The sequence below is a fragment of the Cimex lectularius genome, unplaced genomic scaffold (assembly GCF_000648675.2).
Source record: "Cimex lectularius strain Harlan isolate CLEC.00 unplaced genomic scaffold, Clec_2.1 scaffold7, whole genome shotgun sequence".
NCBI classification, from domain to species: domain Eukaryota; kingdom Metazoa; phylum Arthropoda; class Insecta; order Hemiptera; family Cimicidae; genus Cimex; species Cimex lectularius.
The window spans coordinates 1,605,369-1,621,599 of NW_019392731.1; the positions used below are offsets into that span (position 1 = coordinate 1,605,369).

The window sequence follows — 16,231 nt, forward strand, 5'->3', positions numbered from 1 at the left end:
ACTCACGATCTCCGAATAATCATTAACTGTCACTAAACACCACACATTAAGAAGTGTTAGTAGGTACCAAGATATTTAAGTAAAGTTACTAAATAAAAATAGAAAATAAGTTCAAACCCCAGATGACAAGCCTCTCTCCTGATTCTCCTTGAATGTTTCAGCATAAAGGATTTGTCCTTAACTGCAGCTTTGTGGTCGGCAATGACTAGTCTTTAATAATGGGGTAGTTTTAAAACTCTTTTTGAGCTAGCGAACTTGTCTTTATAAGGCAAGTTGCTATTATGAGATTTTAAACCGTCTCTGAAAAAGTCATCCGAAAGGTTCTTACTGCTCGCCGGGGTTCTGGATATTGACGAATGATTCTATGTTAAAAATGCCATTTGCAGTAAGTGAAGGTGGAATGAAGGAACAAACTTGGAATAGGAGCGGCAATACCCCCAGAGGAAATGAGTACCTCCACATATACACAGGTATTGGCAAGACAGATAGCCAAGTTGGAGGTTAGAAGAAGGATAAAAATGGCAGATTAATCTAGCAATAACCAAGCCGAGCTATTGGCCATCTTAACATCGATGACATGAATCATGTAAGAAGGTGCAGAATGGAAGGATCCCAACATAGCTATATTAAGACTCAGGTGACTTTGGATGTATTGAGGATTGCGCCTGGCAAGAGCCACCAATCCTATCAGATCATCTCGTATCCTGGAGAATTAGATCAATACACTTTGCTTATGAGAAACTAAACAAAAAATAAAAATTTACTTGTCTGGTTATATATATANCTCTTGGATCTCGACAACTGTTCGGTCGAATCTGGTACATCCAACGTTTTTCAGTTCGGTATGAACTGCCCTAAGTAACAAACAGGAGAGGAAAATATTATGAAGTCCCCAGGACTGTTTCTCTTGGATCTCGACAACTGTTCGGTCGAATCTGGTACATCCAACGTTTTTCAGTTCCGTATGAACTGACCGAAGTAACAAACAGGAGGAAAAAAATTTATGAAGTCCCCAGCACTTTTTCTCTTGGATCTCGTATTTTTCCCAGCAGTTTCTCTTGATCAATTTATTAATTTGTAGTTCACCTATTTATATACCTTCACCCTGAAAATTTTATTGTTGGTGGGACGTGTTTGGACGAACGAGGCATTAATGAGAGGACATTTTGGTTTTTAGAGGGTTGAAATGTTCCGACTGTTACTTCTTTTGATATAAGTGCGGCAATGTGGCATACTCCACGTCCGTGTAATTTCGTTACATGGTTGATGATATCAAAATTTTCCAATTATTTTCCCTACCCTGTGAATTCCTGGTTTCTATCGTGGTAAAAACATATTAAAGAAAAAAATGTTAGGAAACTGTAAAAATTAAAACAATTGGAATTGTTTGGATTATATTCCAAAAAGGATGGCTACGTAAGTTCAGGGAAATTTTGGAGCATCCCTACCCCTGTTAATACTGGTTAACATCTTCCATCTGGAAATTTGCCTTCATTTTACATTTTGCTCGCTACGGTAATGCCACGTACTTCTCGTTGTATCATGTTACCCCGGACATTGCGGATTATGAATATGCTCCGAGTTACTAAAGGTAAGTGTCCTTATTATTAATTATTTTAATTTAAATTCTATTGTCATATTCCTATTTACATTTCTATATGTCTGTCTCATCTTGTAATAGATCATACAGTGATTCGTTCGGCTTTGGTTTTTCATTATAATTATATACTTCCATTCATTATACTACATATTATTTCTAAATAATAGAAATAATGTTGCCTGAAAATAACAAAATCTGAAAATAATGTTTCTTGTCACAAATAAATGTATTTTCCGTTTTCGTTTTTAAGAATCGTTGACAGATGAAATAATTTATTATAATATATTTCGATAATTAAAGCGTACAAGCATTAATAATAAATTTATTATCGGAAATTCCATACTTTTCCCAATGTTCTGTTTGTCGGTAATCCACGTACGAAAGGCAAAACACGAACAATTTCCGTTTCCACTCATTGTATTGATTCTTTTGATTTACATTTAACTAAACCTTTTATTAGCTTATCCTTTTTAAATTTTTTCTTATGCAGAAGAAGATGAAAAGATTGAACAACCATTTGATGATGGTTCTGATCTGAAAACTAATATTGAGCCAATTCGGGATGTCGTCCACAGCAGTGATTATGCATCATCCTCTATTTCTGATAATGATGTAAGTAAATTTCTGAAAATATATCCGTGCAATAACTGAAAATTAAGTCTAAACTACTATTTTTACATGCAGGCTTTTCCAAAATCAGTATCAACAGTGCCTACAAAAATGACCAATATGCAACATATAATTCCCCACAAAACGCAAGAAGATAATATAGAAATGGATTCAACCACGCATTCCACAAAATCAAGGCGTGTAAGAGAAAAAGACTATTGTTATTACTGTGAAAATTTGGTGCAAAATTTTGCACGTCATATAATAAGGAATCACAAAACAGAGACCGAAGTGATCCAAATTCTTTCGTTTCCGCTAAACTCCAAGGAGCGAAAAGAACTGATCACCTCTATTCGTAAAAGAGGAAATTTTTACCAAGGCGGAGAAACAGCAAAACCTATGCGCAAAATTAATGCCAAAACTGAGTACTTGCCATGTACTGAATGCATGGGTATGTACTCGCGAAAATTTTTGTGGAGACATAAAAAAGTATGCTCGAAAAATTCCGGAAGCAGACAGTTGCAAAGTATGTCCCAAACGTTTTTAATCGCCTTACATGACATAGATAAAGACTTAATATATTCTGTTTTTCCAACGATGAGAGCTGATGAAATATCACTAGTAGCTAAAAAAGATTTTCTAATCTGTTTATACGGTGCCAGATACTTAAAAATACACAGAGAAAAACATTTTATAAATGTAGTTTCCAGAAAAATGAGGGAATTGGCCAGATTGTTGATAGAAATAAAAGACAGGGAACCTAATGTACGTAGTCTGTTTGACGTACTCCAACCTCAATACTATGATACAATTGTTGATTCGGTGAAACAAATATCATTATATAACAATGAGCGTAAAGTTTTTAAATCACCAACTTATGCTATGAACATAGCAGGAACTTTAAAACAGTGCTGTGACATAGCGATTCAGGAAGTTCTTAAAAACAAAGCCAAATTTTCGATTGAAAAAGAGAAAGAATTGGAGACACGCATGGCCACTTTGATTCGGCTGTTTAATAGCAATTGGAAATTTGACATCAGCCATAATGCTGCTAATACTCTTAATATTAATAAATGGAACAAAGTAACTATTGTTCCCCTAGCGAAGGACATTAAACAGATGAAAACATTTTTAACGACGAAAGCTAAAGACTCTGTGGGACGACTGATTAGTTCAAATGGCAACAGCAAAGCATACACCGATTTGTTACACACAATTTACTGCCGCATAATTCTTTTGAATAGAAGAAGACCTGGAGAACTACAAAGGGTGCCTTTACACATATATGAAACTTTTATTGAAGACACATCTTATGAGGAGTTTAATCAAGCCCTCACAACAACAGAAAAAATCCTCTTAAGTAAGTTCAAAAGAATTGTTGTACGAGGTAAACGTGGCCGTGGAGTTCCAGTATTATTTAGCCCAGAAATTCAAAATGATGTTAAGATACTTATGAAGTACAGAAATAAGTGTGTTCCAGAAGAAAATATTTATTTGTTTGGCCTACCAGGTTGTACTACTCCAATCGTGGGTTATAAAGTATTGAAAAAAATGGCTCACGAAGCGGGCGTATCAAACCCAGGAGCTATTTCGTCAACAAAACTGCGTAAACATCTTGCCACATTAACCCAACTTTTTGACTTAAAAGAAGCAGAAATAGAACAGTTGGCTTCATTTATGGGTCACACATTAGGTGTCCATAAAAATTCATACAGGCTTCCAGATGATGTTTACCAAACTGCAAAGATTTCTAAATTGTTATTACTAATGGAAAACGGGCAGACGGAAGCATTTAAAGGAAAGACACTTGAGCAAATAAATGTAAATCTTGAAGAAGAAATTATTGAAGGTGAAAGCGGTGACGAAAATGAAATGACACATTTTACAAATAGCTTTGAGGAGCGAGAAAATTTACTTCAAGAGAATGAACAAAGGAAAACACTCCCCGAGAAAACCGCAGAGATGAAGACGAAGAAGACTAGAGTTTTAATTCCGTGGACAACGGAACAAAAAAATATAGTTAAAAAGTTTTTCAAGGATCATATAAAACATAAAAAAGCTCCAAAAAAAATGGAGTGTCAAAAGTTAATTACACTTCATCCCATTTTGTCCAACAAAAATTGGCTAAAAATAAAAGTATTTGTACAAAATCAGTATACTAAAAAATAGTTCGTAACATGAATGTTGTATGTTGTAAAATAAATATGTTAAAAAATTACACTTTTTTTTTAAATTATGGCTTGCAAAACCTTATTGGCAAGTATTGTGGAATTTAACTAAATATGTGTATATTTTCTTTATCAAAAATTAACCGTATTAATTTTATACACACATTAGGTATTGTTTTACTTTTGTTTATTACTTGTATACTACTTATGTATATGTTGAACTTTATTTCATAGCTTTTGTGTAAACAAAAACGCTTGCCCAATTTTCGAACTATATTTGTTAAGATAAATGTTTTGACCATTTTATAATATAAATTACAATTTATATATTTCAAACCATATTTTGATATATATTGTAATTTGTTTAACTATAAATATACAAAAACGACAAAAAAAAAACAATGAACTGGCGTAAGTCTGGCCAGTTTATATATTTATTTATATAACAATTACGGATATAAAAATGATAAAGTAAACACACAGTATAGTCCAAGAGTCGGTTTGAAAATCAGAACTTTAGCTTATGTAATTATCCGTGCAAGTCATCTCGATCCGGACAAATTGTGTTTGATTGTGCTTAAGAGTCGGTTCGTCAAAGGCTGTTTTTCCGAAAGGCGGAAGTAGAGGGGGAAAAGTAGTCGGAACAAAGGGTGGCACATAGTGTTATGAAATTGTATAATAACTCGGACGCCACATGATCGATGGAATGAACTCAAAATAATTCTGTATATCGTGGAAGCCGCTAAGTCGTCAATAAAAAAGGACGTCAGATAGGAGCACATATGAAAGAAAAAGTGAAGGAAATATATATTTACAATAAGCAAGTATATTGATAAATAAACCCATCGCATACATCGTGGAGATGATATTAAGGATATTCACGAAAAAAATTTCCAAAAAGTTAAGCGGAACTGAGGGACGCCACAAGGATAGTAGCTTGAAAGGACGTCACAATGATAGCGAGATGTAAATATATATATATATATATATATATATATATATATATAATATTGGGTGGGAAGAGAAATGTATAGACAAGCTTTTACCCGCGACTTCGTCTTCGCGGGACTCTGTTTTAATGTGTCTTTCTAATGCGATTCAGAGTGTTAGTATGGGTTTATGTCTCTTTTTCAAATTAATCTATTCTTCAGTTCACTTCGGTCTATACATGGTAAAAAGTCGTCCATACGATTTCCTTAGCAGTAGAATTTCAAAAAATCCAAAGCCATGCTCTGTCGAAATTTCAGTCCTTTAGATCCAGCAGTTTGGTCTGTACGGTGTCTGGCAGCCAGTCGCGGAACTGTTTTATGTACATAGATAGTGCGGGAGTGAGAGGGTGAGCTAGCATGAAAGTTAAAAAAAAGCGAGAAAGACCAAGAAAGTGAGAGAATGGTTGGAAAAGTTTAACAACAAAAGAGAGAGAGAGAGAGAGAGAGAGAGAGAGAGAAGAGAGAAAGATAGAGATTTAAAAGAAAGTGAGGGTCAGAGAATGAGAATGAGAAGGGCTACAAACTAAGATGTAGAGATCAAGAGAGAACGAGAGAGTAAAGAAGAGAGCAAAAGGAATATATATACAGAGAGAGAGAGAGAGAGAGAGAGAGAGAGAGAGAGAGAGAGAGAGAGAGAGCGTTAGAAAACTATAAATTGTGTGAGAGAGTGAGAATTAAGTAACTTTACAAAATTGCTGGCTAATCTTAAATTTCTGCTTTTTATTGTTATAAACTAGTTCCAAAATAAGCATAAATAACATAAAAATAATACGTTTACTTCTATGTGTATACATTTTAGGAAAAATTTTAAGAAGCACTTATTTGATGTTTGTCCTCAACGGGAAAAGGGCAAGGGATTGAATGGTAAAAAAAGGGTCCAAGGTGAAAAAATCCTTGGAAAGGCTGTGATGGCCCGTGTCTTCACGGCCCAACAGCGCCCATGGTAATGAGGGGATGACAATGGGCAATCACCTCCTTCCACAAAGGACTTCTTCATCCGTCTACGTGCGTACCTAAACTCGAACAAACAGTATTTATTCAATACTCGCAGGACAGAGGATTTCATGCCCACGAAAACGCATAACGACCCGCTTCAATACGCATATGATCAAAAGGGTTTATCACAAAAGGCCATTTTCACATCGCTGTCAACCAGGCGGAATATAATTTGAGGATATTGTACTGAATTTTATTCAATTTCTATGTAATCTTTGTTTTTTAATTCAATCGTTCGTGCAGGGGCTTATTTAAAATTCTGATTTCAATACCTGTTCTTCAATAAATTTGTTGAAAGTATAGCTGGTTAAAACATTATCATCTTTAAAAAAACAATAAAAAATATAACCATTGCAAACAAAATTAAAATACACTTGATAGAAACGTATTTTTTTTGTTAAAAAAAGATCTAATGTCTTTTCAGTTATAAAATATGAATATCTGCAATGTAATCCATCATAAATTTTGTCTTTAAGAAAAATGGATTTAAAATAAAGTAAAATTGTAGGTATGTTTATAGTGGTGGATCAAAATCATGTCCTTTGTAACGTGTACAACAGAGGATATTTTTTAACATACAAAATATATGATCAAGCACTGTTCCAAACATTTACATGGGAGATTACTTACTTACAAGGTAGAATAGAATATTACAACTTGGCAATAAAATAAAACAAACAAAAATATAATATTTCGCAACGATAACCGGAATCTACTTGATAAAATTATTACAAAGTAATTTGCATGAAATTTTTCATGCATAAATATAATTCGTAATCTACAGGGTATCTTGTTAGATGTCCTGGCTGTATTTCCCTTGAACCAATGACGCTATCAAAAAAACAAAAAATACGCGTTTCATATTTTTAATCTAATCACCAGTACTAGTTCAACTTCGAAATTAGTAATGCGACTCTATACATTCTGACAAGCACTGAAAACAATGTTGCAAACGGATTTTAAATTGGCTCAAAAAATGACAAATTTATGGAAAAATGATTGGAAAAAAAATTGTCATTTAGTTTGGTATTTATTAATCACATCATTAATCATTTCATGTTCGAACTGCTTGCCTTGCCTAAAGATGCAAAGATTTGCCCTTTTTAACCACTTTTCACCGCTCTCAGAGCGATAGAGTCAGGGGGGATGGATTGACATGCATTTTCTATCCTTTGCCGAAGTTCTTCAACTGAGGTTGCTGGGTTATAATTGTCGTAGACACTGCTTTTTAAATTGCCTCACAGAATTTAGTAAGTGGAGTTAAATGACCGAGGAGACCAACAAATCGGGCCATGAGGCCTTTTCCACCTATCTCGGAAGTGACGATTTAAATAACCTCTCATCTGCAAAGAATTGTGTGCGGGGCATCCATCAAGCTAAAGCTTCTTCACCGTTCTTACAAAGGAACGTAATCTAATAGTGACTAAAACCTCCCTCAAAAATTTGAGGAAGTAAGCACCATTAAAACTATTTTCGTATAAATATAGCCAAATTAATTTATTTCCAAAAAATCCAGACCAAACGTTTATACTGTGGATCACCTTATCCACAAGAGTACGAATTTCTCGCATTTTCCTCTGCTCATTCGAAAATTCCAACGGTTTAGTATGCCATTAGAGGTAAACTTGGATTCATCAGTGATGTAAAGAAGAACGTTTTCTACATCTTCCCAAATCTTTTAAAATAATGCGTCAGGACGTATAGGGTCGTATTTGAAATTTTGATGATGAACTAGGCCTGAGGTCCCCTATATAATTTTTCACAAAAAATGGTAACATTTCGATTTTTTTATTTTATTTATTTATTTTTTATTTTTTTTATTTTTTTTGTTAGCCTAATTGGTTCAAGAGAAATTCAGCCGGGCCAACTGAAAAGGACACCATGTATATATACAAAAATTCATCCTGCATATGTTTGTCCTCTTAAAAATCGACAAGTCGATTGACTTGAAATTTGGACACAACGTTGCATTGGAATATGCGCCTGTTTTCAAAAATCAAATTCACTTCTTTCATTCTTTTTCAGTTGATCGTCGTCTGTGTTACAACAGTTGACATATTTTCAAGATAATTACTCGAGGTCGGTAACGGCACTGATTATTCCGGTAAATCCCCAAGCACCTTCCAATCTAATTTTTGTCGTGAATTGAAAAGAAGAATTGGAAGAAAACATTTTGGAAAGTATCTTAAGACAAATTATCTAAATCAAGCATAATAAACTGGAAGAACCATTCTAGCGGCTAAAAATGATGAATTGATGAGAACGACAATTGAAATTGTTATGTTTACTGAAGAGTCGCGTTTATGTCTGTGAGTACAAGTTTCTTCTATTTTCATTATACAGGTTATAGTTTTATTTCTAATATTAGTCCTGGGCGTTTATATTTTTATTTATTTTTCTTTGTTGTTGTACATATGATTTTCTCCCCATGAAATTTCAGGTGATTTAATTCTCACGAAAGCAACCACTGCGTAACTAACCTCTTCAATCTTCCGCGCATCTATGCTCAAAAGGGCGTATTAATCCTCTGAGAATATTCAGAGTATGTTGTCGAAACCCATCTTTTTAAATCGACATGCATATTCAAGTGAATATTAATAATTATCTCAGATTTCTAATTATGAAAACTTAAAGCTATCAATAGAACCCGTAAAAATATCAGTCGACACAGATTTACTATTTCTATAAACGTTGAAAAAAATTATTTTTCTTATAATATTCATCACTACTTACTACAAAGTATTGATTAAGAGTTGACATAGCTTTAAAACTTTTAGATATACGACATAAAAAATTGTCACTGTATCATTTTTAATATCACACAGCATTTCATATTTTATTTAACTTTTTTATTTTCACAAGAAAATAATTAATGACATAAAGTTGGATGAATATTATTTAATTAATTGTAGACTAAGCTTTTACATCAGAAATACCATCATCAGTGGAATTTTCTAGTAGTTGCATTCCACTTTATATGGACCTTCCCCTACTATAAAATGAGTGGTCTATTAGAATGCAAGGCAATTCGTACGCTTTAGAAACTTTGCACTATAGAAAACGTATTTGATATTATAATGGTTGTATTCTCAGTAAAAGTTGCCATACAGTTATTTTGAAAGGCATTAACTACGTCCAAAGATACGAGTAAGGTAAAAGGATCTCAAATTACTGAATGACAATTCCTTGGTTTTGACATAGGGAGACTAATTTTCATCATTCACCTTATTGATACTATTGGACGGAAAATATAATCGCTAGAGATATCAAGTTATAAGAGTAAGTTGAAAAATTCTTTAAAATTGCAGCAAGATTTAATATGAATTTGAATTTTTTCGCTAAACTTGTCATAAGAAAGTTTTTGCGTTTTTTGTGGAAGCTATTAATATGTTATATATATTTTCTAAGCTATGTATATGTTCAAAGGTGTTATTTGAGACCGTTTTTAACGAAATGATTGCGCTAAATAGGCGATTAAGGCAGAATGACATCTATCTCGTGTTTCGTTAATTTGTTCTTACTGAAAACTTTTCACTTTTTCAGAATCGAGAAAATATTTTCACCTGTATGAAAAGGGGAAATAGTTACCCTTCGACATTTTACCCCTCTCGATTCCCATTTTAAATGTTATGAACGCCGTGTAAAGAATTTTCGTATTCTAGCCGAGTGAATTTAGACCCTTGTTCAAGAGAAATTTTTCTGTTTAACTCTATTCACGTATAATCAATATCGCTACATGCATCTTCTTTTTCTTCAAAACGTCTACGCGACATTTATCAGCTAGTATATTTTTTCTTTGTTAAAGTTCGTCCTTACAGAAAACGAATGATACTTTTAATAGTGAAAGACCCTTTGCACGCCCTCTTGAGGATAGGCAAACAACCAAAGGCCGACATAATAACGCCGTGTTCTTCTATCTGTCGTCTTTGATCTTTATCCCCGCTAATTGGATTTTGGGTGAATTTAGACGTTTGTGAAATACGACAATGTCTGTAAATTTTGTGCTTTAATTATTGCTGTTAGGGTTTAAGGCTAACAAGGGATTATGGAATTTTGTGGCCTTTTGTCCTTTGTCTAATTAAAATTGAGCGTTAAACGGATTCCGAGAGCAAAACTGGACGAGACATTGTTTCTGACCTAGGATTGAAATGTTGATTTGGAAACATTTCACCTTGGAGTACTTGTAAAATTCGACTCGTTTGTTTTGTAACAACACCCTACAAGTCATTTTTACGTAATAAAGATAATTAATACCTGAACCAACATAAATAAATCACGAAAACGAATAAGTATCGAAATCCAAGGACAATTGCTATTTTGTGGAATGAAATTTAGTTTAGTATCAAATATGTTTCGTGTACTTTTTGTTCTTAAAACCACTTCTTATTTGACCCATCATTCAGTTTAGACACGAATGACAGATCTCACATTTGTGTTATATTGCCGACATTTCAAAAAACTAGAATTAACACGTGTGATCTAATGAGATTTGTAAATAAATTCAATTGTTTCAAGCATCACTGCTTTCACAACTTCCATTTTGCTATTTTTGTATTGTCTTGTATACTGGACAATGCTATACCTCTTTGGCTAAAAGGTTGCCGATATTTTAATATTCAATAAAGCTCAACTCTGAACTAATAACGAATCAGTTTGCATTATTCATTAAGGCTGGTAGCACATTTGTTTTTATTTACTACAATAGTACAAACTGTCTGCCAAAATTTTAAGGCCAGTTTACGTTTTGTCTGAATTAATAATTCTTACCCAGTAAAACGTAATGTGTAAACACAGCAAAACGTATTTGTCGAATCGGACTTAAATCCAAAATTGGATCGAAAGTTTGAACGATGGGATTTTTCGAAAATCGGTCCGACATGACGTACGTGTAAACAGAGCTACAATTTGTCGTTCCGTTTTTGGCGCTGTCTTTGTTTTTATTTATATTACATATAATACAATTACTTAATTATTTTCGATACATGGTGTTACCCATGTGTGCAGTAATAAACTGTACTAAGGGGAGTTCATTCTGAAATAATTTACGTTCGTTGCGATGCTCTCAAAGTAATGTGATAAGGGGGGGGGGTCCTCCTTTTAATAGCCATTGTATGCACCACATTTATCTGCTTTTCCTCTAAGATTAGTTTTGGCAATCACAGTTGACCATAAAAAGGCTTCCTCCAGATTGTTCGAACAAATAAAAATTCATAAGTAAATGAATACAGATTTTTCTGGGAAGGTCCCCCATACTTCAGGTTCAATCGGAAATTTGAAATTGAAACTAATTTGAAAAATTATGAGAAAACGTTACATGTAGATAGCCGATGAAACTTTCATTTTTTAGCCCACACTTTAGGACCGACATGACGTATGTTGAATCGTAGCGTGTACACTGTCTTCGTAGCGTACAAGGAACCGTGGTGAGCGTTGATGTTTTCTTTTTCTCACAATCCTTAAAAACAAGCCCGATAAGCGTTACACAACTGTTAACAAAAAATTCTTGCAATTTACAAAGAACTGTAAATGGAAGAAGAAATTGTGACAGACCGATTAGTCCTCTGGTCGTTGGACATCCTTACATATAACGATTGTTTGGAGAAGGAATATCATAAACGCATGTAAAGAATAATATCTTAAAAATTTAAAGAAGCATACAGAATGAAAAAATAATATGATGAACTACGTAAGATTTGACGGGCATAATCACACAAAAAAAAAAAATTCTATGCAATTTTCAAACATTGCAGGTGTCTGTCCGTCGCTTTTGAGTGTTTCTTTTTTTATTAAATTAAATAACTAAGAACCGGGTTGTACTACCTAGTAAGACAATTCGATCCTCACACTGTACAGATGATCTATGATTTTTTCAAGTTATAACGATTGATATATTAGAGATAGCGATTGGCCCTTTGACGGTAAAATGGACCGTATAAATCTGCTTAGTTTTTATTTTCATTTTTATCATTTTACAGAGGATCGGAACAGCAGAGGTCATATCAACCCCCGAAGTGACGGTGTTAAAAAAAAAAAAAAAAAAAAAAAAAACTTGTATGTCGGATTCCAAGGCAGGGCCCCTGGATTCGAACATTAAACCCTTACCTTACAGCGATGAGTGCGCGAGTACTAATACAAAAGTACCGAAATCATCTAGTAAGGAAATTTGAAATGAAATGGCCTAGACATACAGGGTAATTTATGTGTCGTCATGTATTATAAAATCACTTGAGCGTATGGTAACAAACCGCCTAGAGTGGTGGATAGAAAGTAAAAACATAATACTGGAATATCAATATGGTTATCGAAAAGGTAAATCTACCGTCCATAGAGTTACTACGCTGATCTTGGTTATGCAACTATGATTTACAACTAATGAGTATACCGTTGCTTTTTTTGGTCTTAGATAGAGCCCATGATAGTGTTGACTTGGGTTTATTAGCAAAAAAGATGATTGCTATTAGCATTCCAAATAAAATTGCTGCATATGAATTAAACCTAATAGCACTTAGTCAAATATTAATAAAAATTGGAAACTCAACACACATAGGTCTACAAACATCCCACTTTGGTCTTCCGCAGAGTGGGTTCTAATTCCACTATTATTTGCCATTTTTGTGTACGACATTGTTACTATTACCCCAAGGACCAGGCATATTTATATAAACCGATGACATTTGCGTGTACACAAATACAAGCTATGTCATAAAGCACTAGAAAAGTTAGATGAGGGAATGAGAACCATAAAAAAACGGCTTTTCCTGAGTGGTTTAAATGTGATTATTTTATAGAAAAAGAAAACTCCCTTTGTATTTGTTAAATGTAAACAAATCCCAGGCCCTGAAGATGATCTCAATAAAGATCGAAACGTTGGCACAATAAAAAAATGTTTTTCTGAAACCTACGTCACACCAGACCGCATCTCACGATTTCCGAGTAATCATCGACTAACGGTCACTAATCACCACACATTTAAAATCTAGAATTAAGTGAACTTCTTGTGTATGAACTTAAACAAATCATTATGCTGGAATATACACATGCACATTTGTCAGTAAACCCAAAAAATCTTTAATGTTTTACAAATAATAACATATAATAACGGGGTGGAGATCCATTAGTTACCTTGCTATTTTACAAGGCTATCATTAGAGCGATAATGGACTATGGATGTTTTTTGTATGGACAAGCTTCTGTTGCTAGACTAAAATCCCCAGATATTATTCACAACTAGGGTATTCCGCAATGTATGGTGTTCCTTCGATCAGCACACTTTGATTATTTACTCATGGAATCAGGGGACCCCCTCTGGACCTAAGATAAATTTACGATGAAGGTAATGACGTTAGATTCCGAAATCAACTCAAAAATTAGTCTACTTGCCACAAAAACGATGGTAACTATATAAACTGCTATATAAATAAAAGAGAGCTCGAAGAAGCGAACATTCTTCCGTTGTAAAAGGTAGATTTTATGTTAATTAAGGTTTTTAGTTGAGATAAAAAAGTCAATGGCACGAGCGGGATTCGAACCCACGATCTTCGGCTAGATACGCCGCTGCTCTACCACTTGAGCTATCGTGACCTCGATCCACTCGGACACCAACTTCCCATCTCAACCCCACCTTTTGAATTTTCCCTCCTTTTTGCCATTTTTCAATGGGTTCGAATCCCGCTCGTGCCATTGACTTTTTTATCTCAACTAAAAACCTTAATTAATTGTAATATATACATTGGTCAAACGGACCACGAAATTAGTGAATTTGTAGATTTTAAGGTAGTACGGCTATATACACATACCTGCTATATGGCTACATTGACCTGGATACATGGACGGAATTGTTTAATCCACAATGAAATCAGAGAGAAATGGCCAAACGGCACCTAGTTTTGACTGATTATTCAAAAATGGAGGAAGGTACAGGATGTGTCTTCTACGACCAAAAAATGTATTCCAGTGTTTAATAAAATTACCGAAGGAATGTAGTATATACTCGCCAGTGTCATACCCAGTGCGCTTAGCTATTTGGGCCCATTACACATTACAAAATGCATTATAATTATCTACAGTAAAAACACAATTCCTGAAATTAAAACAGCATAACTACATTTTATTTGAAATTTTGTGAAAAATCCAGTATATTCATCAGGAAAAGTAGATATAATATTTTTATAAATTAGGGCCTACGCAGAAATGAAAGGCAAAGAATGGGTGGATACGTTGGCAAAATTGGGTTGTTCCCATGCTTGTATTTCAATCACACATAATTAATCAGAATCGTAAAGAATAAGGGTGTAAACGAGTGGACCAAAAGATACCAAGCATCTATATACCAATTTTACGAACAGCTGGAACCGAAGTATTTCAAAATTAACTGGTTCCATAATCAAGTAGTGAGTAAGCTGTCGGTTGAAACGATATGTAGCCTAAGATCCAATCATGCAATATATAACGAATACTTGAACAACATTAATATGGTAGATTCAAGTACATGTGACAAATGCTCTGCTACTGGGACAATGGAACATCTAATCCTGAGCCATCTCATATCCAGAAAATGGATGATTTATTTAATTCCAAGATGTATATTATTCTGCCATTCAATTACACGACAATATTAGATTCTAAAAATATCTGTCTATGCCTCTTGATTAAATTATTCGAAAGCTACCAAGGTAACTGTATAGACGATATTTGCCGAGCTAATTAGCTAGGCTATCAGTGGATTGGATGGGTCCTGGCCCGATGTGTGGTGGCCCTGGGACGAGTAAGGGATCTCTTTAGCTCCGAGGATAGCAGCACGATTTGGCCCCACATTAATATTTTAATAATTGCCCACATTAATAATTTATTCCAATCAATTAATTATTCATTCTAAGGTCTTGGTTGAGATAAAATGTCAGTGTCACGAGCGGGATTCGAACCCACGACCTTTAGCAAAATACGCCGCTGCTCTACCGCTTGACCTATCGTGACTTCAACGACTTATTAAGTGGCCACGAGGAGCTGAATAATTGATTGATTGAAAGAAGTAACTTGGTCAATTGACTATGAAAATGTAAATGGATTAATATTTAAGAAAGTAAAAAGAAGTATCACTTCACTAAATAGTTCCACGTGGCCACTTCATAAGTCTCTGAGAATCCAATCCTGATTACACGACATTTGAAAATTCCAAAAAGAGGGAAAATTCGAACGGTTTTACGTTGAGAGTTGGTGTCCGATAGGATCGAAGTCACTATAACTCAAGTGGTATAGTAGCGACGTATTTGGCCGAAGGTCGTGGGTTCGAATCCCGATCGTGATACTGACTTTTTTATCTCAACCAAGACATTAGAAAGAATAATTAATTGATTGAAAAAAGTAACTTGGTCAATTGACTACAAAAATGTAAATGGTAATTGTAAATGTAATTAACATTTACTAATAAAATAGGGAATCGTGGCTATGACTACATGTTTGATGAAAAAAAAACTTAAAGTGAAGGAGAAAATAAGCTCCTAAATAGTTAACAAATTATGATTATACAATAATGACTAATTTGGTATGAAGACGGAAAAACAAATTTCTTCATGTACAAAAAATAAACGTATATTTGAAAATGTATACATTCATCAAGAAATAAGAATTTTTTAATTTTTTATATAACTTTTTAATAATTTTTTAATCTTTTTTCTAGGTGCAGTATTGACATTTTCTTCTTTAGGAATAACGATGAAACTGTAATAACATCAAATGCCGTATTTAATTCCAGTGTACTTCTGTCTTTAAATCGGGAAACCGTCTCGTTTGAAATAATAATCCGTCATAGCTTCCCTCCGTATGAATTCGTATAATTAAATGTGGATTTCACGGGTCAAGCCTTGTAAAGC

The 16,231-nt window shown here is 34.0% G+C and overlaps 1 protein-coding gene across 1 annotated transcript; it reads left to right on the top strand.

Annotated features, from left to right (window-relative positions):
• Nucleotides 1-790: 790 nt before the first annotated feature.
• Nucleotides 791-4,378, top strand: LOC106673726. The gene is made up of 3 exons (XM_014405911.2): nucleotides 791-1,591; nucleotides 2,091-2,212; nucleotides 2,285-4,378. The coding sequence occupies exons 1-3, from the start codon at nucleotides 1,519-1,521 to the stop codon at nucleotides 4,376-4,378; spliced, it is 2,289 nt and encodes a 762-aa protein (XP_014261397.2). The 5' UTR covers nucleotides 791-1,518.
• The last annotated feature ends 11,853 nt before the right edge of the window (nucleotides 4,379-16,231 follow it).

Coding starts and splice junctions, on each gene's coding strand:
- LOC106673726 (XM_014405911.2), top strand. CDS start 1,519: ATGCCACGTACTTCTCGTTGTATCATGTTACCCCGGACATTGCGGATT. Junction 1,592..2,090: donor TATGCTCCGAGTTACTAAAG/GTAAGTGTCCTT, acceptor TTTCTTATGCAG/AAGAAGATGAAAAGATTGAA. Junction 2,213..2,284: donor CCTCTATTTCTGATAATGAT/GTAAGTAAATTT, acceptor TTTTACATGCAG/GCTTTTCCAAAATCAGTATC.